This window comes from Macaca fascicularis, chromosome 9 (genome assembly GCF_037993035.2).
Source record: "Macaca fascicularis isolate 582-1 chromosome 9, T2T-MFA8v1.1".
Classification (NCBI taxonomy): Eukaryota; Metazoa; Chordata; class Mammalia; order Primates; family Cercopithecidae; genus Macaca; species Macaca fascicularis.
The window spans coordinates 52,847,435-52,875,035 of record NC_088383.1 but is presented as its reverse complement, the minus strand read 5'-3'; the positions used below and the strand labels follow the sequence as shown (position 1 = coordinate 52,875,035).

The window sequence follows — 27,601 nt, the reverse complement described above, 5'->3', positions numbered from 1 at the left end:
CTCACCTCTGAAGACACGCATAGACTGAAAGTGAAGGGATAGAAAAAGATGCTTCACGAAACTGGAAACCAAAAGAGGGCAGGAATCATTATACTTAGATCAAATAGAATACAAAATAAGACTGTAGAAAGACACAAAAGGGGTCACTATATAATGATAAAGGGATCAATTCAGCAGGTGGATATAATAATTATAAATATGCATGCAACACAGGATGGTCCCAAGTTTAAAAAGCAAGCATTAATAGGTCTGAAGGGAGAGAAGGAGTGCAATACAATAATAGTAGGGAACTGTCTCAGTAATGGACAAATCATACAGACCAAAAAATCAATAGAGTAACATCACAATTAAACTGCACACTATACTTAATAGACCTAAGTAACATCTACATAACATTTACCCAAATGCTGCATAACACACATTATTTTCATCAGCACTTGAAACATTCTCCATAATAGAGCACACCTTAGGCCACAAAACAAGTCTCAATAACTTTTTTTTTTTTTGAGACAGAGTCTCGCTGTGTCACCCAGGCCAGAGTGCAGTAGCCTGATGTCGGCTCACTGCAGCCTCCATCTCCCAGGTTCAAGCAATTCTCCTGCCTCAGCCTCCTGAGTAGCTGGGATTACAGGTTCCTGCCACCATACCCAGCTAATTTTTGTATTTTTACAAGAGACAGGGTTTCACCATGTTGGCCAGGCTGGTCTCGAACTCCTGACCTCAAGTGGTCCACACGCCTTGGCCTCTGTGCTAGGATTATAGGCATGGCCACTGTGCCCAGCCTGAGTAAATTTTAAAAAGTAGAAATCGGGCCAGGCATGGTGGTTTACACCTGTAATCCCAGCATTTTGGGAGACTGAGGCAGGAGGATCACTTGAGGCCAGGAGTTTGAGACAAGCCTGGCAACAAAGTGAAACTCCATCTCTACAAAAAATTTTAAAATTAGCTGGGCGTGGTGGCATGTACCTGTAGTCCTAGCTACTCAGGTTGTTGAGGGGGGAGGATCATGTAAGCCCAGGAGGTCAAGGCTGCAGTGAGCCATCATTGTGCTACTGCACTCCAGCCTGGGCAACAAAGCAAGACCCTGTCTCAAAAAAAAAAAAACAGTGGAAATCATATTAGGTATCTTTTCTAGCTACAATGGAATAAAATTAGAAATCAAGACGAAAAGAAACATCAGAAACTTCACAAACACATGGAAACTATGCAACATGCTCCTGAGTGACCAAAGGGTCAATGAAGAAATTAGGAAGAAATTTTTAAAATTTCTTGGATAAATGAACAGGGAAATACAACATACCAAAATCTATTGAACACAGAAAAAGCAGTACTAAGAGGGAAGATTTTCGCAATAAACACCTTCACCAAAAAAGCAGAAAGACAGGCCAGGCACAGTGACTCATGCCTGTAATCCTGGCACTTTGGGAGGCCGAAGTGGGAAGTCTGCTTGAGGCCAAGAGTTCGATAGCAGTCTGGACAACACAGTGAGACCTCATCTCTACAAAAATTTTTTAAATTAGCTGTTGTAGTGGCACATACCTGTAGTTGCTACTCGGGAGGCTGAGGTGGGAAGATCGCTTGAGCCTGGGAAGTCGAGGCTGCAGAGAGCCATAATTGCACCACTGCACTCCAACCTGGGTGACAGAGCGAGACTCTGTCTCAAAAACAAAACCAAGAAAGAAAGAGTAGACAGACTTCAAATAAAAAATCTAACAATGTGCCCCAACGAACTAGAAAAGCGAGAACACACTTAATCCAAAATTAGAAGGGAGGAAACAATAAGGATCAGAGCAGAAATAAATGAAGTTGAGGTAAAAATATATAGAGAGAGAGAATATCAACAAAACAAGTAGTTTTTTGAAAAGATAAAATTGACAAACCTTTAGCTAGACTAAGGAAAAAAGAGAGAAGACCCAAATACATAAAATCAGAAACAACAAAAGGAGACATAACTGAGACCACAGAAATACAAAGAAACATTAGAGACCATCAACAACTATACAACAACAAATTGGAAAACCTAGAAGAAATGGATAAATTGGACACATAGAACCTGCCAAGACTGAACCATGAAGAAAAGAAAACATCAACAAGCCCATAACAAGTAATGAGCTCTAAGCTGTAATAAAGTCTCCCATCAAAGAAAACTCCAGGTGGCTTCACTGCTGAATTCTACCAAACATTTAAAGAAGAACTAATACCAACTCTACTCAAACTCTTCAAAACAATGAAAAGGAGGAAATACTTCCAAATTCATTCTATGAGGCTGGCATTACCCTGATATCAAACCAGACACAACAAAAAAAGAAAATGAGAAGCTAATATCACTGATGAATGTAGATGCAAAAATCCTCAACAAAATACTAGCAAACTGAATTCAACAACAGATTAAAAAGATCATTCACCATGTTCAAGTGGGATTCATCCCAGAAATGCAAGGATGGTTCAACATATATAAATCGAGAAATATTAAACATTTATTGACTTATGTGATACATTAATAAACATTTATTGATTTACACGATACATTAATGTGATACATTGCATTTACAGAACCAAGAACAAAAGCCATATAATTTCAATAGATTCTGAGAAAGCATTCAATAAAATTTAACATCCCTTTATGATAAAAATGCTTAACAAACTGGGTGTATTCCATACCTCAAAATAATACAAGCCATATATTAGACAAACCCAAAGCCAACATCATACTTGATGGGGAAAAATTGAAAATCCTTTCTCTAAGATCTGGAGCCAGACAAAGATCCCCACTTTCACTACTTTTATTCAGTATAATTCTGGAAGTCCTGGCCAGAGCAATTAGGTGACAGAAAAAAATAAAGGGCATCCGAACTAGAAAGGAAGAAGTCAAGTTAGACTTGCTGGCAGACAATGTGATCTTACATTTGGAAAATCCTAAAAACTATACCAAAAAATTCTCTGAACTGACAAATTCCGTAAAGTTCCAGGATACAAAATCAACATACAAAAATCAGTAGCATTTATATACATCAACAGCAAACAATATGAAAAAGAAATCAAAACGCATTTTTTGATTTACAATTTTCCCCATTTACAATAGCTACAAAGAATATAAAATACCTAGGAACCAATTTAACCAAAGAAGTAAAAGATCTATACAAGGAAAACTATAAAACACTGATGAAAAAAATTGAAGAGGACACCAAAATATGGAAAGATAGTCCATGCTCATGGACTGGAAGAATTGGTATTGCTAAAAACACAATACTATTGGCCAGGAGCAGTTGCTCATGCCTGTAATCTTAGTACTTTGGGAGGCTGAGGCAGGAGGATTATCTGAGCTCAGGAGTTCAAGACCAGCCTAGGCAACAGGGTGAAATCCGGTCTCTACTAAAATACAAAAAATTAGCCAGGTGTGGCAGCGGGCACCTCTAGCCCCTGCTACTCAGGAGGCTGAGGCAGGAGAATCACTTGAACCCAGGAGGCAGAAGTTGCAGTGAGCTGAGATCACACCACTGCACTCCAGCTTGGGCAACAAAGCGAGACTCTGTCTCAAAAAAAAAAAAAAAAAAAAAAAAATGACAATACTACTCAAAGCAATTTATACATTCAATGCAATTCCTATCAAAATACCAATAACATTCTTCACAAAAAAAAAATTCTTCACAGAAATAGGAAAAAAAATCCTAAAATTCACATGGAACCACAAAAGACCCCAAATAGCCAATGCAATCCTGAGCAAAAAGAACAAAGCTGAAGATAGCATAATACCTGATTTCAAAATACAGTACGAAGCTATAGTAACCAAATCAGTATGGTACTGGCATAAAACAGACAGTCAAATGGAACGGAATAGAGAACCCAGATACAAATCCATGTACTTACAGCCAACTTATTTTCAACAAAGGAACCAAGAACATACGTTGGAGAAAGGGACAGTCTTTTCAATAAATGATGCTGGGAAACTGGGTAACCATATGCAGAAGAATGAAACTAGACCCCTATCTCTCACCATAAACAAAAATCAAATAAAAATGGATTAAAGACTTAAATCTAAATCCTGAAACTATGAATCTACTAGAAGAAAACATTGAGGAAACACTCCAGGACACTGGTCTGGGCAAAAATTTTTTTGTGTAAGACCTCAAAAGCATAGGCAACAAAGGCAAAAACAGACAAATGGAATTACATCAAACTAAAAAGCTTCTGCACAGCAAAGGAAACAACCAACAAAGTGAACAGACAACCCACAGAATAGGAGAAAATACCGCAACCTATCCACCTGACAAGGGACTAATAACAAGAATATACGAGGACCTCCAACAACTCTATGTAAAAACACAAATAATCCAGTTTAAAAATGGACAAAAGAGATCCGAATAGACATTTCTCAAAAGAAGACATACAATTGCTAACAGGTATATAAACGAATGCTAAACATCACTGATCATGAGAAAAATGCAAATCAAAAGCACAATGAGCTATCATCTCACCACAGTTAAAATGACTTTTATCTAAAAACAGGGAATAACAGATGCTGGTGAGAATTTGGAGAAAGGGGAATCCTTGTACACTGTTGATGAGAATGTAAATTAGTACAACCACTATGGAGAACAGTATGGAAGCTCCTCAGAAAACTAAAAACAGAACTATCATATGATTCAGCAATTCCACTACTGGGTATATATCCAAAAGAAAGGGAATCAATATACTGAAGAGCTATCTGCACTCCCATGTTTACTGCAACAATATTTACAATATCCAAAATATGGAATCAACCTAAGTGGCCATCAATGGATGAATGGATAAAGAAATGTGGTGTATGTACATAACGGAATATTATTCAGTCATAAAAAAAAATGAAATCCTGTCAGTTGCAGGAATATGGATGGAACTAGAGGCCATGATGTTAAGTAAATAAGTCAAGCACAAAAAGACAAATATTGCATATTCTCACTCATATGTGGGAACTAAAAAAAAAAAAAAAAAAAAAAAAAAGAAGTGGATTTCATGAAGATAGCGAGTAGATTGGTGGTAACCAGAGTTCAGTAAGAGTAGAGGTGGGGGTCTGAATAGAGGTTGGTTAAGGGGTATGTATTAGTTTTTTTTTTTTTTTTTTTTTTCCACACTGCTATGAAAAAAAAAAAGCCTGAGACTGGGTAATTTATGAAGAAAAGAAGTTTAATTGACTCACACTTCCACATGGCTGGGGAGGCCTCAGGAAACTTACAATCATGTTGGAAGAAGGAGCAGTCACCTTCTTCACAAGGTGGCAGGAGAGAGAAGAACAAAGGAACTTCCAAACACTTACAAAACCATCAGATCTTGTGAGGACTCGCTCGCTATCATGAGAACACCATGGGGGAAACTGCCCCTGTTGATCCAATCACCTCCCTCCCTCCACTTGTGGGAATTACAGGTCCCTCCCTCAACACGTGAGGATTACAATTCGAGATGAGATTTGAATGGGGAAACAGAGACAAACCATATCAAGGTATAATACACAGTTAGATAGAAAAAATAAGACCTGGTGTTCAATAGACCAGTAGGTTAGCTATGGTTAACATTAACCTACTGTATGTTTCCAATAGCCAGAAGAGAATCTTTTCAATATTTCTGGCATACAGAAAAGATAAATACTATAGTGATAGATATCCCAATTTCCCTGCTTTGATCTTTACACATAATATTAATCAAATTATCATATGTACCCCCAAAATACATGCATCTATTATATATCAATTTTTTAAATTAAGTTAAGAAATTAAATGTTGGGTTTTACATGTAAAAAAAGAGAGAATATGGGAGAAAAGAAATTGGAAACATCCCTTAGGGACAATTTTTTTAGGAGTTTTGCTGTAAAGCAAAGCAGAGAAATAAGGTAGTGGCTGGAGAGAAATAGGGTGCAAGGTAAGGGGTTTTATTTATTTTATGGACAATATTATAGTGTATTCATTAGTATGCTGATAATTCAGTACAGAATGAAAATCTTGAAATACAGAAGAGAGAGAAGGCCCTCATTCACGAGAAGGCAGTTAACATCCAGGGTGCAAAAGAATTTTCTCATATAGGAACTAGGGCCAGTCACTCAGAAAGAAAAGTAGAGCATACAGATTATAATGCAGAAAGGAGGGCAGACATACCTGTGAGGCGGTACAAAGGTTCTCTTTACTCAGTAACAAAAAGCAAAGTCATCAGCACTCAGTGAGACGGGAGGAGTTGTTGGAGGCTTGAAAAGAGAGTAGAAGGCCAGGCATGGTGGCTCAGCCTGTAATCCCAGCACTTTGGGAGGCTGAGGTGGGCGGATCACTTGATCTCAGGAGGTAGAGACCAGCCTGGACAACATAGTGAAACCTCATCTCTTAAAAAAAAAAAACAAAAAAAACCCACAAAAATTAGCTGGGCGTGGTGGTGCAAGACTATAGTACCAGCTACTTAGGAGGCTGAGGTTGGGGGGTCGCTTGTGCCCAAGAAACAGAGATTGCAGTGAGCCAAGATCGCGCTACTGAACTCCAGCCTGGCTCAAAAAAATAAATAAATAATGAAAAGAAAGTAGAAGCTGTGAAACAGTCATTTAGGAGAATGAATGGACTAAGAAATGTAGAAGGATAGCCAGGCAGCATGAAGGGCTCACTTGAACTTAATGGCTATAAACTGAAAATGAGACCAATCATCCCAGCCACGTGGTTTTCTCAAACAATCTCTGCCATGCAGGTGCAGGCCAGGAACTGGATTCAAGCAGATTTGGGTTTCTATCAAGAGAATAAAACCAAGAAAGACTGGGGCAAGAGTGTTAAGGGTAACCGCACATACACAGGACTGGCCATAACCATGGCCCATGGCCTCTTATATTGCACGAGGAGGGGAGTGTGCACATGAGGAAGTGAAGGTCAGGGTAAGGGTGGTAGAATCTAAATAGGGAAAAGCTCTGTGGTTTTCCATTGAGGAGAGGAGTAAGGTCCAAGGGAGACATTTTGTGTTCCCCAGGCAAAAGGTAAGAGAGCATCTCTGAAGAGGAGACTGAAGGGGACATGGGCCTCTCCAAGCATCGAAGTCCGAAAATAAGAGTCCCCCAAATATGTCCATGTCCTAACCCCCAGAAGCTGTGGATGTTAATTTCTATGGCAAGAGGGATTTTTTGAAATGTGATTAAATTAAGGATCTTAACGTTGAGAGATTATCCCAAGATTAGTCAGCTGGGCCTGATGTAATCACAGCAGTCGTTATTAGAAGGCCCCACGAGGAGTCAGTGCCCCAGCATGTGATGTGATGATGAAGGCAGAGATTGCAGTCATGCTCTTTGAAGATAAAGGAGCGGGCCATAAGCCAAGGAATGCAAACAGTCCCTGGGAGCCGGAAAAGGCAAAGAAATATTCTCATCTAGAACCTCCAGGAGGAACTAGCCACACCGACACTGACGTTAGCTCAGTAAAACTGATTTCAGACTTGGCACCTCCAGAAGTTTAAGAGAATACATGTTTGTTATACTACTAAGTTTGTGGTAAGTTGTTGTGACAGCAATTGGAAACTAATACACCAAGGAAGGGGGAGGATATAGAAGAGAGGTCCAGGCAACATCTCTTTTCTCTCCAAAATAAATCTGAAAGAAAGGAATTGGGAAAAGACCAAACGGGTAGCTCTGTGTCACTCGGTGAGAAGTAAAAGAAATGTAAAATCCTGGCATAAACAACCCTTGTGTGCGTTTAGGACAGTTCTAACTGCTGGGAGCCACTTGTCTAATTCCTTCACCTCCTGTGTTTGTTCCAAGATCTCCTATCTAAAATTGCAAAGTACACCCCCAGCCCTACACACTCACACCTCGCAACCCCCCGCCCAGCTCTATGCTTTCCGTACCACCTCATGACACACACGACGCCATATATTCACTGTATTTATGGATTGCTTGTTTCCCCCACTAGAATAGGGCAGTGACTTTTGTGCAAGCATCTTGAACAGCTCCTGGTACACAGCTGGCTCTCAAATAATATCTGTTAAATGGATGACCTTCAGAGGTGAGATGGAAGATGCCGAATAGCAAATATTCACTTCAGAATGTTTTGAAAGGTAAAGATGAAATTACGGGTATTTACGTCCTTTTCCCCCAATAGTATTTTAACAAATGAAAAACACCTTAATAGGTATTCCCAAAATAATTCTTATGAGTTTGTAATAAAAAACGAGGACGAGGACTTGAATACACGCATCGCTGACTCAAAGATGGTCACCCCGCCGGCCCCCACCCCCGGCCAAGAATCCCGCTCCGCAGAGCTCAGAGCTCCGCGGCCCGCGCCGGAAGTGGGCGTGGCTCGCCCGCGGCTTGCTGGGACTTGTATTTCGGGGCTCTAGGCGCGCTAGCCGGCAGCATCCGGAATGCGGCCCCTGCAGGTGTGGGGTTCCACGTGGGAGGTGAGACTGGCCGGGCTTCCCCGGCCGCTGATAGAGGCGTTCAGGGGTCAGGAAATGGGTGTGCCGCGGCGAAGGCGCTGGGCCGGCGAGCCGCGGAAGCCGGGAGGGCGGCGATGGTAGGGCACGCGACCAGCGGAGGCGCGGCCCGCAGCGGCACGTGTGTCCCGGCGCCGCATTTCCAAGCTGCTGCACCCCGGGAGCCTGGCTGCGGCCACAGCGAAGGCTGTCGGGCCGTGCAGCTGAGCGGCCGAGCCTCCGATGGCCCCTCCTCCCGCCTGGCCGAGCTCTGGCCTGGGCCGGCTGGGGGCTTCGTGGTTGGCCACGCCGGCCTTTTCCTCGCCTGTGACCGGCGTGATTGCAGGGGATTTTCGGTGGACGTTAGGCGACGGAGGGGGGCTCCTGTAAGAGACTGAGGTTTCTGTCCGCAGCACTGCCTTCGCTGAAAAGAGCTTGCATCTGAGCCCCCGCACCGCAGGAGCGAGCCAGGCTCCTGAGAATGAGGTCGGGGAAGGCGTCTTGGGCAACCGAAACCCATCCCGAGAAGCGGTCATATAACCCGAGATCTCCTCCTCTTAACTAGAACTTTAGGACAGAGATCGGCAAAGTCTGAGGAAATGGGCACGGCTTAGAGCTGCCGGCGGCTGCGGAATTTACTTAGCTTCTTGGTTTTTTGGGGGGAAGACTTGGCTTGTTTAATCGAAAGCCCTGTGGAGAGAGATGAAGATGGTGACAGAAAATGCGTCACCTCTCACCTCATGGAGGGAGTGCTAGTGGAAGGGTTGACTGAAGAAGCGTCAGAGGCAGGAGCTGGGTAACTTTTCCCTGCAGTCTTGCTGGACTTGATTTTCATGGCTTTTTCTCTTTCCCTAACTCTGCCTTTCCAGGAATCCATCCCCACTGGGAGTAAGAAATGACCAAGGTCCGGGTGAGTTGGCGCTCCATTTCTCCTAAAATGCCATCTCTCTGAAATGTCCCTGTGCCATGTGTTGTTTTCTTTATTGTCAGGCCCCCAGTACGGTATTTTATAGCTATGGATATAGGGACATTAAGATACTAAGGACATGTAGCTAGCAGATGATGTCACCAGGGTCTGCACAGATAGTTTTCACTGGCCCATCCTACCCAAGAATTTATTCCACTCCTCAGAGCAGTGGGCTGTGCCCTCCTGCGGAGCATCTGGAAGCCTACCGTTTCCTGCCAGACATTTCACTCACATTGAAAGTCATTCCAAGCTATTCCATACTCATCCCAGTGCTAAGTGGTCTCAGCAAAACAGAATGATAAACCACGGTGCTTTTCTTCAAGGAGCTTACCATTTTGATTAGCATATTATATTACCTGTACACAAAAAATATGCATATTAATAGTGATAATTTGTTAACTATGAAAGAGTCAAAAACGAGGAAATTCGTTAAATGGCAGCACAGTGGTTACAAAATCACTCTAGAAATGCTTCTCAACCAGGCTATGCATCAGAAGTCTCTGGTGTTTTTTTTAAGAACTAAGCTTCTCTCTTCCAGACCTAGTGAAAGGAGAGTTTCACTCCTTTTTTATTCTTTTGATCTTTGTACATCCAAAGGTTTATTGTGAAATACTGTCTATACACTTGACATAAGTGTCTCTAGGGTAGGTAAAATTCATCCTTTATACTCAGGTTGATTTGTTCTCTTTCACTAGCATGTCTACATATTTAACTGTCCCAATAAATTTTAAATTACCAAGTCATACTTTTTTAAAGAGAGTTCTCATTTGTCTCTGTAAAACCATCTGTAGGAGGTTACCTCAAAATTAACCCTTAGGCTCCCAGGGTATTCGAGATGGTCAGCCTCCACTTAGAATCCCACGGTGTTTGAGATGGTCGGCCCCCTCTTTGCCCTGTCCTGGCGTTTTCTGGTGGAGAGCTCTAACTCGGCTAACTCTGAGAGAGCCGAAGGAAAGTGCCTTGTCCTTTGTTGCAGAGAGCAGCAGGCCAGAAATAAACCCCGTGTTTTCTAACTTCAGGCTGTTCTTTCTCCATTAACTAAACAGGGCATCACACCGGAAATTGTTTCAATAAAATATCAGACTGCGTTTTAAGGAAAAAAAAATGTTTTTTAACACTACCAGCAAAGGCCATCTTTTTGCTTGGCAAATACAGCCCTCACACACGAGCTCTTAGAAAAATCTGTTTAGAGGACAGTAAGCTGTCTTGAGGTACTGAGAGCATGGCTTCTCTGTGCCCTGAAAAGTAATTGAGGACTTGAAGGGAGACTAACCTGAGTAGAATCAATACATTTTCCTTCCTTCACTTCTGCCTGCTCCCTAATGGTTAATTATTCACTGCTGCTGCAACTGGGGATTGCCAGTTTAGTAAATTTTGAGATTCTGGTGTGTGTTACACAACAACTTTTTTAATTTAAAGAAAGGACTTAATTCCAATCACTGTGTGTTTTCTATGTACCACACATTGTCCTTAGGTCTGCTGAAAGGCGGGAGTGTTAGTTAACCCTGCCCTTCCTCTGTGACATTGGGTAAATCACTTCACCCTTATGAACTTTGGTTTTTTCATCTGTAAACTGAGGGTCTTAGGCTTGACTGTCTTTAAGTTTTCTTTTAGTTGTGTTATTTATTCATTTAAATTGAATATGAATTTATATTTATCTTTCAGATTCCAAGTCAATTGTGGTAGCTGCTGGGGATTTAAAGATGAGTTGAAGCCAGGCGTGGTGGCTCACACCTGTAATCCCAGTACTTTGGGAGGCTGAGTGGGGAGGATCACCTGAGGTCAGGAGTTTGAGACCAGCCTGGCCAACATAGTGAAACCTCATCTCTACTAAAAATACAAAAAATTAGCTGGTCATGTTGATGCCTGTAATCCCAGCTACTCAGGAGGCTGAGGCAGGAGAATCTCTTGAACCCAGGAGGTGGGGGTTGTGGTGAGCTGAGATCTTGCCACTGCACTCCAGCTTGGGCAACAGAGTGAGACTCTGCGTCAAACAACAAAGATGAGTTGAGTGTGGCACCTATCCTTCAGAATCTTACAGCCAACTTGGGAGACAGACTTAATAGCTATAGTAGAGGGATGTGAAAGATGCTGTGAGATCTCAGAGGAGAAGAATTCTAACTCATCCTCATGCTTCAGAAAGAGGCTATTGTCTTAAGACTGAAAGCTCCAAAATGGATGGGAGAACTCAATAAGTTAGGGCTTATGATAGAAAGGACTGTGCTAGACTCAAGTATGATGTGTTGAATGACTCCAGGTAATCTAGTGTGCCTCTTCCTGCTTTTCCACTTCAAAGTAAAGTTAGATACAGCAGAGAGGGGCTCTGGAAAGAAGTGGAAGGCCACGTGATGGCATGTATGTAGTTCTAAGGAGGTTGACATTTGTCTGATAGAAACAGGAAACGATTGATCTTGTGACCTTCCTCTTTGGTTGGCCTTTAGAATATCGAGTCTGCTCTCTCCACTGTAAGCAGGAGCACAGCCTTGGAGTGACTCCTTAGTGCCACTGATACCTGGGAAGACTGTTGATTATTCAGTGTTTCAGTCCCAGCTTTGTCTTGCTTAGGAGCACTATTTCCTTTTTCTCCCTTCCCTTGTCACAATGATTCCTCTCATTTGGTCTACTCCTGTCATTTTTTTTTTACCTACCACAAAGTTAATAGTCCACCAACATATCCTTTCCCTTCTCAGAATGGAATCCCGCCTGCCATTTTATCTTCAGGACCTTAAAAAATTAATAGCCCTGATTGTCTAACCTAGGGACTGAAAGATGACAAACATTGTACTACAAAGAATTGGTAAGGAGTTATTGTAGCCTAGGTAAGGAAAAAAAAAAAAATAAGCGTCTTACTAAGACTGGCAGTGGAAATGGAAAAGAGGTAACACATTGGAGGGAAATGTAGGAGGCAGAATTGACAGGATCTGACATGGTTTGAATATTGTTGAGGTAGAAAAGGAGGATTAGACAATCCAGATGACTGGATGGAAGACAGATAAAAAATAAGGGAGAGAAAACATAATTGGTGGGCTTGCATCTCTAAAGATAGAAGAAAGGATTTGATCTAGAATGCACAGGAAGAGATTAGCCTTAAACAGAAAGACTTTTTTTTTTCCTCTGGTCTGAAGAGGTCTGGTTGGGAAGAGCAGCCAGCCCATTTGCTTTTAGTATGCCGTGGGTCATGCCTTGCTAAAGGATGTGGTGGTGGAACATGAAGGCAGCAATCTTTGCTTCTGGTTGTTTGTCCCACCTTTACTCCAGGGCTTGAGGCTCCTTTTCCAGCCCTCTTCCTCAGAGTGGAGACCAGTGACCTTGAACAGAAAGCTTGGGAGACAGCACCCATCCTTACCTTCATCTTTACCCTCATCCTTCCCCACTGGTGACGAGTCAGATAAGTCATGTCACCCCTGCAGGGCAGGCCCAAGGAAGGAGTAAGTGGTGCCTCTTTAGCCTCAGGCTAAAGCTGGCTTAGCTGATCAAATTTATGAGACAGCCTTTATGACTTTTTATGTATTCTATCACTTTACTTTTGAAATTGTGCCTTAGAGAGTGGTGCCAGCCCATGCACGGTGCAGATACAAGTACTGAAATTGAGAGCTTGAAAAACAAAAACAAAAAACTTCACCACAGGTAGTTTAAGAAGCATTGCTTCATCAGACAGAGCCCTGAAGGGAACCAGATTTGCTGACATTGACTGAAAAAATATTTGGACTCCCTTTATGTGCCAGGCCCTGCTTGAGGTCTTGGGGATGCAGTCATGAACAAATGAGGCAGCCTCTCTGTTCTTGGGGAACTTAAATCTCAGCAGGGAGAGACAGTAAATAAGAAAGCAAGTGAATAAATAAGAAAATAAGGTAAGGCATAAGTCATAAGAAGAAATTAATTTAATTAAACTAGGAAAATGATAGATATAGGGTGCGCCAGTGGATTAGATGGTCAGTGACATGCTTTCTGAAGAGGCAATGGTTGGACTGAGAGCTGAATGATGAGGAATGGAGAGGGCAGCTAGCACAAAAGCTACAATGAGTGATGCGGTTCAAGGGCCTGCTGGGTCACTGGTGCTGAATATGATCATGAGAGAGGCCTAGGTTGGGGAGGTGACAGGAGAGCCTCACGGGCCAGGATGAAGAGTCTGAATTTTACTTCATGGCCACTGAAAAGCCTTTGGAGGGTTTCACGCTTGGCCTTGTTTTTGTTTTAAAAGATCACCTTGGCTGCCATGTGGAAAACTCATGTTTGGGGGTGCAAGAGTAGAGTCAGACCAAGAAGGAGGTTGATGTGGGTGAGAGCAAGTGCTGCCTAGGCCTAGAGAGGTGACAGTGCAGGGCAGGGGAGCTGAGTGGATGCCGGTATGCTTTAGAGGTAAAGGAGCTAGGTGATGGGTGAGATGTGAGGATGAGAATGAAATGACTTCTTGGATTTGGTTTGAGCAGTTGAGTGGTTCGTGTGGCTGTTTACTAAAATGGGGACGACTGGGGAAGAGCAGATGCTGATGGATATTGCTGGAGCAGGAGTTTTGTTAGGGCCTGTTCAGTTTTTTGGTTTGTTTTTTGTTTGTTTGTTTGACTCACTGCAACCTCCGCTTCCCGGGTTCAAGAGATCCTTCTACCTCAGCCTCCTAAGTAGCTGGGACTACAGGCATGCACCACCACGCCTGGCTAATTTTTGTATTTTCAGTAGAGACAAGGTTTCACCATGTTGGCCAGGCTGGTCTCAAACTCCTGACCTCAAGTGATCCGCCCACCTCAGCCTCCCCAAATGCTGGGATTACAGGCATGAGCCACTGTGCCCAGCCAGGGCCTATTAAGTTTTAAGCACCTTTAGACGTCCCAGTGTAGATGTTAAAAGGAGTCTGGAGGTGAGGTAAGAGGTAAGGGCTGGAAATAAATATTTGGCAGTAAATGGTATTTTAAGTCAAGGGATCCCTCAGGAGAGTGTTTTATGGCTGTGTGTATATGTGCTATTTTATTTTCCCAGTAATGTTCAACTACTTAGTTTATAAGCGGAAGAACAGAAAGCATAGGAAGTGATTTTTAAAGTTTTTAAAATTAGAGAGATTAATATTTTAAGAGTAGAGGAGTCCAGGTAGTGGACTAGTCCCAATTATGGTTATTACAGTTTGATGAAATGTGGCTGAGATCACTGGCACTGTGGAGATTAAGAAATGTGAGGTCAGAGTGTTGGGTCAATTGTTCCTGCGAGAGTTAAGGTTGTCAGGATAATGGTGGGAATGGGGTGAAGATGACAATTCAGCAATGACACAAGAAGACAGTGACACGGAAAGATTCAGTAGCTGAGGACTTGAGCGTAGACATGTTGTGGGCAGGAAGGAAATGATTTGGATGGAAGTAGCCAATTAAGTGAGAAAGGAAAGATTTTCCAACAAAACTTGACTTAGCTCACTTAGATCCCCTGAGCTGCAAACTTCTTCTATACCTTTCTTACCTTTTCCAGTGCTACTGACTTCACCCCCGTTCCAGGGCATTTGTGCAGATGGTTGTTTGTTGAGGAGGAATGTGCTTAATGTTTTAGGAACCAGTTACATTCAAGAATGCCTCTGTGGCCTTCACGGAGGAGAAGTGAGGCCGCCTGGACTCTGCTCCCAGGAAGCTGTGCAGAGCTGTAATGCTGGGAACTACAGGAACTTGGTCTTGGTGGGTAAGGACATGTGAACTTGGACACCTGCCCATTGGCATCTTTGTTTCCCACTTCCTTTTTGACACAAAAGGATGTTTTCTGACTATTCTAAGCAGCTAAAGAACTTGGTAAGAATTGGAGAATAGTAGTTTTACTGGGTTGTCTCAAAAATCATACCTGTTCCATCCTTTATAAGCCAGAGGTGGGACTGATTTTGCTTTCTGCACAATCACCCAATCCCTGTGAGTTTCTGAAATGTGATCTCTCAGATGGAACAAGATAAAGATCATTATATAATAGCAAGTGAACCCCAAAGAGCACCAGGCATCATGGCAAGTTATAAGCCAGGCTAATCCACAACAGAGGAGTCCCTTTTTCAGTGTTCCAGGAGTTATCTGATATCTTGCAGTCTGTGTCGAAAGCAGGGACTTCTGGGATGTTTCCTATGTGCCACTGTTTTACCTGATCTATTCACTTTACTTCCCTTCTACCTCTGCAGGAGGTTGTGGTCTTTCCCAGTAATGGTCACTTGCTTCTCTGTACTCTTGCCTTTCCCCACATTTCCCCCACATTGGTCTTGTGCCATCTTTGCTTGGACTTTATTTTTCATTGAATGTCCTCCCCTGCCTTGCAATATCGTTTCCATTATTTCTTTTCTTACACATTCAGGAATTCATCCCTCTCCCCTCCCAAAATTAATCAAAACTCGTGGTGAGACACTCTCATACCCTACAAATAAATAAAACACTTTTTTAGTTTTTTTGAGCAGGAGTCAACCTCTTTCGCCCAGGCTGGAGGCTGGAGTGCAGTGGCATGATCTCGGCTCACTGCAACCTCCACCTCCCAAGTTCAAGTGATTCTCCTGCCTCAGCCTCCGGAGTGGCTGGGCTTACAGGCATGAGCCACCACACCCAGCCAGCCAAAACACTTTTTGACTGCCTGAATCAAGGAGCCTTAAACATTTCCAAATGCAGTAATTCATTTTTTAGATATCTATTCTAAGGCAATAGTAATTTTAACCAAAAATTGTGAACAAAATACTCATTACAGAATTATTTAAAATAGTGAAAAAAATATTTACCCCCTAAATGTATCACAGGGGATTGGTCAGCCAAATTATCATGGATCACAGAAAAGTATGCAGCCATTAAAAAATAGATTGGTAAAGAATTTTAATTAGATGGGGAGATGAATGTATACCTATTAGGTTGAACCATGTGAAATTGCCATTTTATAGCCAAAAGCAGCCATTCTACAAAAGCACCGAAAAGTGACTGGGCACAGTGGCTCATGCCTGTAATCCCAGCACCTTGGGAGGCTGAGGCGGGCAGATGGCTTGAGCTCATGAGTTTGAGACCAGCCTGGGCAACACAGCGAAACCCTGTCTCTGCAAAACATGCAAAAATTAGCCGGATGTGATGGCAGTTACCTGTAATCCCAGCTACTCAGGAGGCTGAGGTGGGAGGACCCCTTGAGCTGGGAAGGCAGAGTTGTAGTGAGCCAAGATGACACTACTGCACTCCTGCCCTGGTGACCGTTAGACCCTGTCTTTAAAAAAAAAATGTGCCATCATGTTAGCTTTCAGGGTTTTTTCCTCCCTCAGTCCACAGTGGGGCCCTGGTTCTCTTCCCTCAGTAACTGTGGCCTTTCAGTTTCTATTTTCAGCTAATCCTGGGGAGTAAAGAGAATGCTACAGGGCAAAGTTGTTACCTCCAGGTAGTGAACCAGGCCTTTCCACATTCTTTATATAAACCCAGTGCCTGTGCTCTGTTCTTGTACCAAAATTGCCCACTACTGAACTTTTGTCTCTTTCAGAGTTTGTTCCTTTTTTAATGTTTCTTTCAGCATATTTACCATTATCAATTTTACTGATGGTTTCTATAGTGTTGATCTTCTCTTGAAATTCTTTGTCATGCATGAAATCATAGTTTTTCTATTTCCTCCAGCTTCTCTCGTAGTCCTTTTCTCTGCAGATTCTCTGGCTTCTTTCTTTTTTCTTTTTTTTTTGAGATGGAGTCTCTTTCTGTCCCCCAGGCTGGAGTGCAGTGGCGTGATCTTGGCTCACTGCAACCTCCGCCTCCCGGGTTCAAGCAATTCTCCTGCCTCAGACTCCTGAGTAGCTGGGACTACAGGCGCCCACCACCATGCCTGGCTAATTTTTTCTATTTTTAGTAGAGATGGGGTTTCACCATGTTAGCCAGGCTGGTCTTGATCACCTGGCTTCTATCTTTTTTCTAACTTGAAATCTCAAAGGGCTCTTTGGTTTTAAGTCACTACATCATCAGTGTTTCTCGGCCTTTTTATTTATCATTACTCTCTCCCTGCCAAAAGGAGACAGATTTCTCCTTTAGAGAAATTAAGTATGAAGGAATAAGGTTTTGTCAGGTAGGATTGTTTTGTGAGTCCCAAACCAGCATAATATGTAAGATTTGTTTGGCCAGCCGTGGTGGCTTATGCCTATAATCCCAGCACTTTGGGAGGCCAAGGCGGGCAGATCACCTGAGGTCAGGAGTTCAAGACCAGCCTGGCCAACATGGCAAAACCCCATCTCTACTAAAATTATAAAAATTAGCCAGGCGTGGTGGTGGGTGCCTGTAATCCCAGCTACTCAGGAGGCTGAGGCAGGAGAATTGCTTAAACCCGGGAGGTGGAGGTTGCAGTGAGCCAAGATCGTGCCACTGCCCTCCAGCCTGGGTGACGGAGTGAGACTCCATCTCAAAAAAAAATAAAAAGATTTGTTTTGCCCCCTATGAACCAATTCTCACCCCTTGGAGACATTATTGTCCCTGAGAATGCATGATATGTCCACTTATAGGAGGAACTGTTACATATTTAATGCTGTTCAACTCTCCTTTCTATTTTGATAAGCCTAAAATTATTTTCCTTTTTAAGTTCCCTTCTTGTATTCCCACTTTTGTCAGTATTAAAGTTGTTCCAGCCTCCTAGTTTAGAAATGGGCCATGACTGTATTCAGTTTCTCTTGGGCCAGGCATGGTGGCTCATGCCTGTAATCCCAGCACTTTGGGAGGCAGAGGCAGGAGGATCACTTGAACCCAGGAGCTGAAGACCAGCCCGGGTAACATGACAAAACCCCCTCTACAAAAAATATAAAAAGTTAGCCGGGCCTGGTGGCATGTGCCTGTAGTCCCAGCTACTTGGGAGGCCAAGGTGGGAGGATCACCTAAGCCAGGGAGGTTGAGGCTTCAGTGAGCAAAAATCTCCAGGCTGCAGCAAGCAAAGATCTCCAGGCCGCAGCCTGGGCAACAGAGTGGGACCCTGTCTCAAAAAAAAAAAAAAACAGTTTCTCTCTTCTCGTCCTCAGTATCTAAAATCTCCCACCAATTCTTTTTTACCTTTAACTTATTTTAAGTTTATTAACACTCCTAGATCCCACAGATGTTGCCCTAAAATGAGTCTGTTTAATGCTTAAAATAGGGTAAAAATTAGTCAGATTGTTGCCATCATTTTTCAAGCTCAAGTTAGATGTTGCAAGTACACTTGTCTCCTTTAAACATCATTTATGATGTCATTCTTTGAAGTATTACTATACAGTTGGTAAGTCCTATGAAGAATGGAACAGTGCTCTGAGAGAACGAAGGCATGTGATGGAATGCGGGTTGTGTATGTGTCTTAGGGAGAGCCTCTGAAGTGACATTAAACTGGGAGCTAAGGGATCAATAGTTTAAACAGGTGACTAGGGAGGGGAAGAACATCCAGGCAAAGAGAACCACGCAAGAGGACACCCAAAGACCTGGAAGGAGGAGTGTGGTAGACCACAGGGTGCATCTAAGAAGGACTGAGAAGAGGTGGTGGACACGGCCTGGCTCAGTTATGGCGTTGAAGGCACTGGTAAAAGTGGATTTATGACAAAAATTAGCCAGGCGTGGTGGCACATGCCTGTAATCCCAGCTACTTGGGAGGCTGAGGTGGGAGAATCGCTTGAGCCCAGGAGGTGGGGGTTGCAGTGAGCTGAGATAGCACCAGTGCATTCCAGCCTAGGAGACACTGTGTGACCCCATCTCAAAAAAAAAAAAAAAGTAGATTTATTTTGAGTGGGCAGCCATTGGATCAGGGAATGGTATGCTCTGATTGACCCAGTATCACTGTGACTGCACTGTGGAGAGTGATTTACACGTAGACAAAAGTGAAATAGGAGATGGGCTTCCAATTTCAAGCTCTGCTCTAGGTTTTCATTTTTATTGACATAAAATGGAACAAACTTGTTGAACATTGTTCTTTTTTGCAAGTAAGACATAAAAGTCTCAAAAACTCAAACAACACAGTATAATGTGAAATCAAATCACTTTCTATGAACTCTATATTTATGTATGTACAAGTATATGCATTAAAATTTTATGAGATTACACTGCGTATTTTTAATTTGCTGTTTTATGCAGTATGTGTTAGAGTTTTTTTCTGCCATGTTAACTCCCTATAAAAGGACCCCTTTTCTCATGTCAGTATTTTCTCCTAATGTTGTACACTCATTCTCCATAGTATTTTTTTTCTTCTTCTTTTAGACGAAGTCTCACTCTGTCACCCAGGCTAGAGTGCAGTGGCACAATCTCGGCTCACTGTAAGCTCCACCTCCCAGGTTCAAGTGATTCTCCTGACTCAGCATCCTGAGTAGCTGGGACTACAGGTGCCCGCTATCACGTCCTGCTATTTTTTGTATATTTACAAGAGACGGTTTCACCATATTGACCAGGCTGATCTCAAACTCCTGACCTCAGGTAATCCACCCACCTCAGCCTCCCAAAGTGCTGGGATTACAGGCATGAGCCACCGTGCCTGGCCTCATTCTTCATATTATTTTAAACATTTTTTTAAAAGCTAACATCACACTTTCATTAAAATGCACCTTTCATAAAATTCCTCCCCCATTCATTTTCACACACCTACAATTTCTATAACCACTAGCCTACTTCCAAGTACTGTATGATATGGCTGTTGAAGCAATATCCTTTCAAATCCATTTAATCATTTCACCCCATTTCATGATTTAACTGCTACAGACTGCCCTGTTCTTCTTTTGTCATTTTTCTTTTTCATTTTTGCCATTACTTTTGAAATGTGCAGACAAAGTGATACATTCACCTGGGTAAAACAAGTTGTATGGGCAGCTCATAGTGAAAACGTTCCTCTTTCCTGACTCTGCTGCTCCATCAGCCACAATGTGGCTTCCAAAGGCACTCAGCTGTCATCTTTCTAGCTGTTCCATATTGGGTTTGTCTTCCTACTCCAGACGATATGTTTAGACATAGTTACTCTTCTAAATAAACAATAAATGCATTCACATGATTACAAAATAAATATAAAAGGTGCACAATGAAAAGTTTCTTTCATGTCTGTAGCTCTTGTCTATGCAGGTTCTGGTCATTGGCCCTTAAAAAGTGAGTAGTCTCATGTAACTGTCATTTCACAAATTGTGCCTGGAAATCTGAAGAGTGAAGCTCTAAGTTGGAATGTTGAGTGCATATATTTATGACATTGATTGATAATTGTCAAAATGTCCTTCATATCAGTTTACGCTCACAAGTAATGTGTGTCTTCAGACTTCGGGTTTGTGCTAGTTTAACAGGTGGAAAATGGTACCTCAGTATCATTTAAATTTAGTGTATTGTGATATACTGTTATTTCTCCATTTATCAATATTTTGTAATTTCTATTGACTTCCCCATATTATAGATGAGGATGTAGCTTTTTCATATTACCTCCTCAAATGCCTAGCCTCCCAAGAATTTGTTAGAGTCATGTCAGTGATGAATGCTTACATTGCTTTGACTTTGTAATTAGTTGTTCACTATAGAGTCAAGTGGTACAATATGATTATAGTTCCTTTTTTATTTTTTTATTTTTCCTCTGAAGCTAATACTTGCCTTTTAAAAATATATTTTATTTGGAGGGTTTTGACTCCATACTGTTATTGTAGAGTTTTGTTTATTTTTTCTTTTATTTTTCAACTATGGTTTTGGGGTTTGAGGGTTTTTGTTTTGTTTTGTATTTTGTAGAGAGAGGGTTTTGCCATGCTGCACACACTGGTCTTGAACTCCTGAGCTCAAGCAATCACCTCGCCTCAGCCTCCCAAAATGCTGGGATTACAGACATGAACCACCACGCTTGGCCTAATTATGTATTTTATTGACTTCTTGGCTTACTGTTATTTCTTGTAGCATGTATCCTTTTTCTTAAATTTTAAAAAATTTTCCTATAGTATATTCCTGAGTGATTGTTTTAGTAATTGAATCTTTTCATGTTTGAAAGAGTGTCTATTTTTTCCTCTCTTTGAAATGGTTAATTGGCTGGTTAAAAATTATAATTTCACAATGACTTTTAACCCAAAATTTGAAGATATTGAAGATTTGCAATATTGCCAATTAGTTGTTCAGTGTCAATATAATTCTCACTTATTTGCACATAACCTGGCTTTTCTGTTTGGAAGCTTTTAGCATTTTGTTTTTTGTTGTTGTTGTTGTTGTTGTTGTTTGTTTGTTTTTTCCTTGAAGTCCTGAGGTTTTAAAAGGGTATGTTTAGTTCGGGGTGTTTTTACATACCATTTTTTAGCATTTATTGGGCCCTGAATCTTGCATTCTAGGAAACATTTTTTTGTTGTTATTTCTTTGATCATTTTCTCTCCATGTGTTCGATCTTCACTGTCCTCATGCAACTCCTTGGAGATGGGCTTTTACTTTTATCTTTCTATCTGTCTGTCTTTTCATATGCATTCTTGGAGAATTCCTCAATCTTCCATCTTAGCCATATGTTCATTTTACTATTTAACTCATCTAAATTGCAGGCCTTTGACTAAAACAGCCTGACACATATCTAGGAAACAAGTTACATAACCTATCATCATCTTCAGTCATTTTATTTAGAATTATTATTTTCATAGCAATATGTTTATATTTTATTATTAGATTGTGTTTAAATATGATATCCACTCCAGTTTTTCTGGGATTTTAATTATGTACCTTTTAAATTCTGTTTGTCTCCTTATATATTTTTTCAAAATTCTTGTGTTCTCAGTATGATATTGGAGTGTGTCCTCAACCCATGCTTGACCCACTTTGGCATGTATGTGTGTTCTACTTTAGGGGACGCTTCTGCTGATTGGGCTAGGGAGGGAGGTAATAAGAATCCAGATGGTAGATGTTGTAGGCCTTTTTTTTTTTCTTTTTTTTTTTTTTGACAGTTGGCAGAGCTAAGTGAGGTTTTATTTTGGGAAAAATAAAAAATTTGAATTGTTTTGTAGCTGGATGTGTGGGCAAGGGGACTACCCAGGTAGTAAACTCCCCCCACGGATGGTCTAAGGGCTAGGGCTGAGCCTCAGGTGGGCCTCCTCTTCCCTGTACTCCCCTGCACAGTGGTGTAGGCCATTTTTTAAGGCCACCTCTTTTGCCACTGAGTTATTGGGGGCATGCTCTGCTTCTTCATTTCCAGCCCTGGGCTATCTTCCTTGTCAGAACTCCCATTAAAAAGATTAGCTTGAAGTTTTATCCTGGGCACTTTTGTTGTCAGTTGCTTCTTTTTTGTTCCTCAATCCATCGGTCATTGTGTAGGTTCAGCATTACCTCAACCTCTGCTTCTCTGTTCAGTTCAGTTAACATTATTAGCAGTCTTTCTTTGGCAGATCATTTATTTTATTCTTGAGGCTTTATATGAGGCCACTGCTGCTAGCCATCCAATATTTCTATTTCTAAGAGGAAGAGGGTGGGCTGGGAGAGTGCTGCTAACAGCAAAAACTAGCACAGCACGTTAGGAATGCCTAAGTTGAATTAAGAAATGTCTTTATCACTGTTTATTATTTTCTGAGACATAGACTCCAGGAAAATGGGGTCAGTGCTCCCTTACTTTGTAATAATTGATTCTGAGTTTGGTAATTGAATTTCTATGATTTCTTAAGATGTTTTACCCATGAGGAAGCCTTCTGTTATATATAATTTGAGCTGTACATTTTTCCCCTAGTTTCTCCATCACTCCTAGTCCATCTGCTCTTTATCATTTACGAGTTCCTCGATGTTTTTATTCTGATGATGTCGACCTTTCTGTTTTCCCAAGACTATTATGGATTTCTTGTCATTTCAGTGTAATATTAGGCTATTCACTCTAACTGTTGTAGTAAGTCTGGGGGAGGGTTTTGTTTTGGTTTTGGTTTTTTAATATACCAGTAAGTCTAAACTCTGTATTCCTAGCACAGTTCTCTCACAGGACTTCCAGACCTATATATATCTCACTGCTTACTGACCAGTACTGCAAGAATGTTCCACTAACACCACAGATTATGCAAGGCAGATTTGAGTTTCTGCACCCTTCCCTACTTCAGCCTCTTCCTCTTGCATTTCCTCTCTGATTATAGAGTACCACGGTACCCATTCACTCAGGCAGCAATCCCAAGGAACAGGCTTGGGGCCTCCTTTCTCTTCGAGGTTTAATTTATCATCACATGATCTAGAATGAATTTCTCCCATTCTCTCCACAACTATCATCCTTACTGTTTTTCTTATGATTTGCTATGGCAGCCATCTTGCTACCTAAAGTCTTACTTTCCAGTGGTGTTTATAGGTCACAAAGTCAATTATTTCACTCTGAATTTAAATCCTTTAATAGCTTTCAATCCGTGCAGGGTTTAGCCCTAAGGTCCTTATTATGAGACACTAAGCCCTTTGCTCTGGCTCCTTACTTCCCCTCCGTGGCACATTCTTCACCACTCTTACCGTTTTTATCTCCTTCGTAAGAAGCCACTTGTAGTTTTCTTTAACATGTCATATTTTCTCTCCACGTTTCACTTCTTTTTTTTTTTTTCTTTATTTCTTGTCATTTTCTCCCAGAAATCTTCCTAAACACCGGGGTCTGAGTTGAGTGTTCCTCTTCTGTACTTTCCTAGCTGGTTATGCATACATCTCTTGCACTGTATTGTACTATACATTCATCTACACCACTCACTTAGTATTATCATTATTTGGTATATTTGTCTTCCCAGGAAGCTTTAGCTTGTTAAGCAAAAGGATTTATATTTTCTTCCTTGTGTCCCCCATACCTATGAAAGCAGAATACCAATGAAATGCAAATTTACTTAAAGGAAAGTAGGCCGGGTGTAGTGACTCATGCCTGTAATCCCAGCACTTTGGGAGGCTGACGCGGATGTATCACTTGAGGCCAGGAGTTTGAGACCAGCCTGGTCAACATGGTAAAACCGCATCTCTACTAAAAATACAAAAATTAGCTGGGCATGGTGGCGTGGGCCTATAATCCCAGTTACTTGGGAGACTGAGGTGGGAAAATTGCTTGAACCTAGGAGGTGGAGGTTGCAGTGAGACCAGATCACACCGTTGCACTCTAGCCTGGGCAGTGGAGCAAGACTCTGTCTCAAAAAAAAAAAAAAAAAAAAAATGAAGTGAGATGAGATGAAATGTTACTGTTAGCAAGGATATAGGACTTATAGTCTTCTATAGGATTAGTTAGGGAAGACTTTCCTTGGCTATGCTTAAAAGCCAAGAGAAAATTTCTGTCTTGTACCCAGATACAAATGCACCCGACATTAACCCAAAGGACATGACTATAAGGACAAGCTGAACTTCTTCGTAGTTACTAAGCCTTCAGGCCTTAGGCACTCTCACTCAGAAATCTTGAAGTCTACCCTTTGTTCTTACCACTGAATTCTCTCTGTTCCCTAGGAGACTTGAATGAAAATTCTGTGGAGAATCTTCAGCAGAAAGCACTTCAGGATCTGTTACATGAGCTTTCCTCCTGGCTAATTTTGGAAGGCATGGCCAGTACAATTACCGGAAGTCAGGATTGTATCGTGAATCATCAAGGGGAAGTGGATGGGGAGCCTGAACTAGACCTTTCCCTTTGTCAACAGTGGGGAGAAGCATCTTCTCGTATTTCCAGAAACAGGGACAGTGTGATGACTCTTCAAAGTGATTATTTCAAAAACAGTGAAAGTGAAACATATTTGCCTTTGAAAGTCCCAAGCCAAATAGACACACAATACTCTTCAGTGAAGTTCTGTAAGAAGGAGCCTCAGAATCATCAGGAAAGCAAACATCTCTTTGTAACGGAAGAAAGCACTGAGAGAAAAGTGATAAAGGGAGAAAGTTTTTCAGAGAACCTTCAAGTTAAAATGGTGTCTGATGGAAAAGAACTGGCCTCGCCATTGTTAAATGGTGAGGCAACTTGCCAGAATGGCCAGTTAAAAGAATCTTTGGATCCCATTAACTGTAACGGCAGAGACATTTATGGATGGAAATCACAGGTGATCAGTTGTAGTCAGCAGAGAGCTCATACAGAGGAGAAACCCTGTGACCATAATAACTGTGGGAAAATACTTAACACCAGCCCAGATGGTCATCCATATGAGAAAATCCACACTGCAGAGAAACAATATGAATGTGGTCAGTGTGGTAAGAACTTCAGTCAAAGCTCAGAACTACTACTTCATCAGAGAGACCACACAGAAGAAAAACCCTACAAATGTGAACAGTGTGGGAAGGGCTTCACAAGGAGCTCGAGTCTGCTTATCCATCAGGCAGTCCACACAGATGAGAAGCCTTATAAGTGTGACAAGTGTGGGAAGGGCTTCACCAGGAGCTCAAGTCTGCTCATCCATCATGCTGTCCATACAGGCGAGAAACCTTATAAATGTGACAAGTGTGGGAAGGGCTTTAGTCAGAGCTCCAAACTACATATCCACCAGCGAGTCCACACTGGAGAAAAGCCCTATGAGTGTGGGGAGTGCGGTATGAGCTTCAGTCAGCGCTCAAACCTGCACATCCACCAGCGAGTACACACAGGAGAGAGGCCCTACAAGTGTGGCGAGTGTGGGAAGGGCTTCAGTCAGAGCTCGAACCTGCACATTCACCGGTGCATCCACACGGGAGAGAAGCCTTACCAATGCTATGAGTGTGGGAAGGGTTTCAGCCAGAGCTCGGATCTTCGCATCCATCTCAGAGTCCACACTGGGGAGAAGCCCTATCACTGTGGCAAGTGTGGGAAGGGATTTAGCCAGAGTTCCAAACTCCTCATCCACCAGAGAGTACATACTGGAGAGAAGCCCTATGAGTGCAGCAAGTGTGGGAAGGGCTTCAGCCAGAGCTCCAACCTTCACATCCACCAGCGGGTTCATAAGAAAGATCCTCGCTAAGTGACATTTGCCCGTTCAGGTCTTCACAGCGCTCATACTGTAAAAACTGTTAAATATTTAGTATCACTCTTACCTTTATATTCTACAAAGGAGAGAGATGTAAGGGTTATTTAGATGTGTTTCCTCACTGAAAAAAATTCATTCATTCAAAGTATTTAAGTATCAAGCACTTTTTTATGCTGTACAATGAATGGATTGTACTTATTTTCAGATGGGTAGAGTAAAAGTGTCTGTACTTTACAGTTCAACTACATATTCTACCCAGCATTTCAATGGCAAGAACTTTATATTTATTCTCAAGCAGGGCATGTTTTCCTTTGTTCACATTCTCTGAGAAATTGAAACTCTGGTTTCTCTTCAAATTACGTGCTTTGTGTTTTTCATATTTCTTTCCAGTCCTGATTAGCCACCTCTAAACTATGATTGTACACTGTGTCCATTTTAGGCCAAGAGGGCAGTTGGAAATACAAGGGACATGGAAATCCTTGTGTTTATTGCAGACAGGTACAATAGTTCGTAGCCACACAACAAAAAGCTGGAAGAGAGTTACTCATGTAGTACGTTCCCATATACCATTTTGATAGGAAGTTGAACAGCCCCTCCCAGGCAACTATTCAGGAACATAAGTAGTCCTTTTTGGTGAGTACAGCTAGTTTATTGGGATACTTCCAGAGGAATGTGAGGGAGGGTCCAAAGTAACATGCCTGGCACTTTGGGAGGCTGAAGAGGGTGCATCACTTGAGCCTAGGAGTTCATGACCAGCCTGGGCAACATGGCAAAACCTTGTCTCTACAAAAAAGTGCCAAAATTTGCTGGTGTGCTGGCACACAGCTTCAGACGCAGCTACTCAGGAGGCTACCTAAGAGCAGGTGATAACAACAAATAGGTTCCAGAGGCAGAGCTGGAAAAATGAATACATAAGGAGCAGGGGGCAGCTTAGAGGCTGCAGAAATCATGTTGGGGCTCGATAAGCTAAAAATGGCTAGCAGAGAAAGTGTTCGCTTTTGTTAAACATGTCTCATCACATTGGACAACATTAAGATGCAAGGAAAATTTTAATTCATCAAACTACAGCAATAAGAATAGGAGAAAGAATATCAGCAAATGAAAATTTGAAAGATGGAAAGATAGCCAGTAGAGCAGAAGCAGGCACAGTTACGCTGCTTACATATGGGGATAAGGAAAAGAAGGAACCAGTTTGGCTCCAGGCTCAGAAATGCTTACTACCTTGGAGGATGGGAGTGAGATGTGAAGAGAAAGCAATGAAACTAATGGCCATTTGTATATGGAACATTCCTCCTCATTACATAAACACACATACTGCTCCCCAACTCCTGTACATGGCTGACCAGAGGTTTAACGTCCAGCAGGAGATGGGAAGTTTCTTCTCTGCAGAAGTTGAATGGCCCCAAGGGAAAGACCTCTACATTGTGGAAATTCGGGAATCCTACAGC

The 27,601-nt window shown here is 42.0% G+C and overlaps 1 protein-coding gene across 9 annotated transcripts; it reads left to right on the top strand.

Moving 5' to 3' along the window:
• Positions 1-8,311: 8,311 nt before the first annotated feature.
• Positions 8,312-26,509, top strand: ZNF239 (zinc finger protein 239). 9 transcript variants are annotated; one of them, XM_065520648.1, is made up of 5 exons: positions 8,312-8,388; positions 9,273-9,313; positions 11,036-11,376; positions 14,900-15,025; positions 24,679-26,509. In XM_065520648.1, the coding sequence occupies exons 3-5, from the start codon at positions 11,373-11,375 to the stop codon at positions 26,145-26,147; spliced, it is 1,599 nt and encodes a 532-aa protein (XP_065376720.1). In that variant the 5' UTR covers positions 8,312-8,388; positions 9,273-9,313; positions 11,036-11,372; the 3' UTR covers positions 26,148-26,509. The 9 variants fall into 9 exon arrangements, with proteins under 9 accessions (XP_065376720.1, XP_065376718.1, XP_015311452.2 ...); XM_065520646.1 differs by having other exon boundaries at positions 14,822-15,025; XM_015455966.3 differs by lacking the exon at positions 11,036-11,376.
• Positions 26,510-27,601: the final 1,092 nt, after the last annotated feature.

Excerpts from the sequence above, each read along its gene's own strand:
- ZNF239 (XM_065520646.1), top strand. Across the intron at positions 15,026-24,678 it reads CAGGAACTTGGTCTTGGTGG|GAGACTTGAATGAAAATTCT; the intron begins GTAAGGACATGT and ends TCTGTTCCCTAG.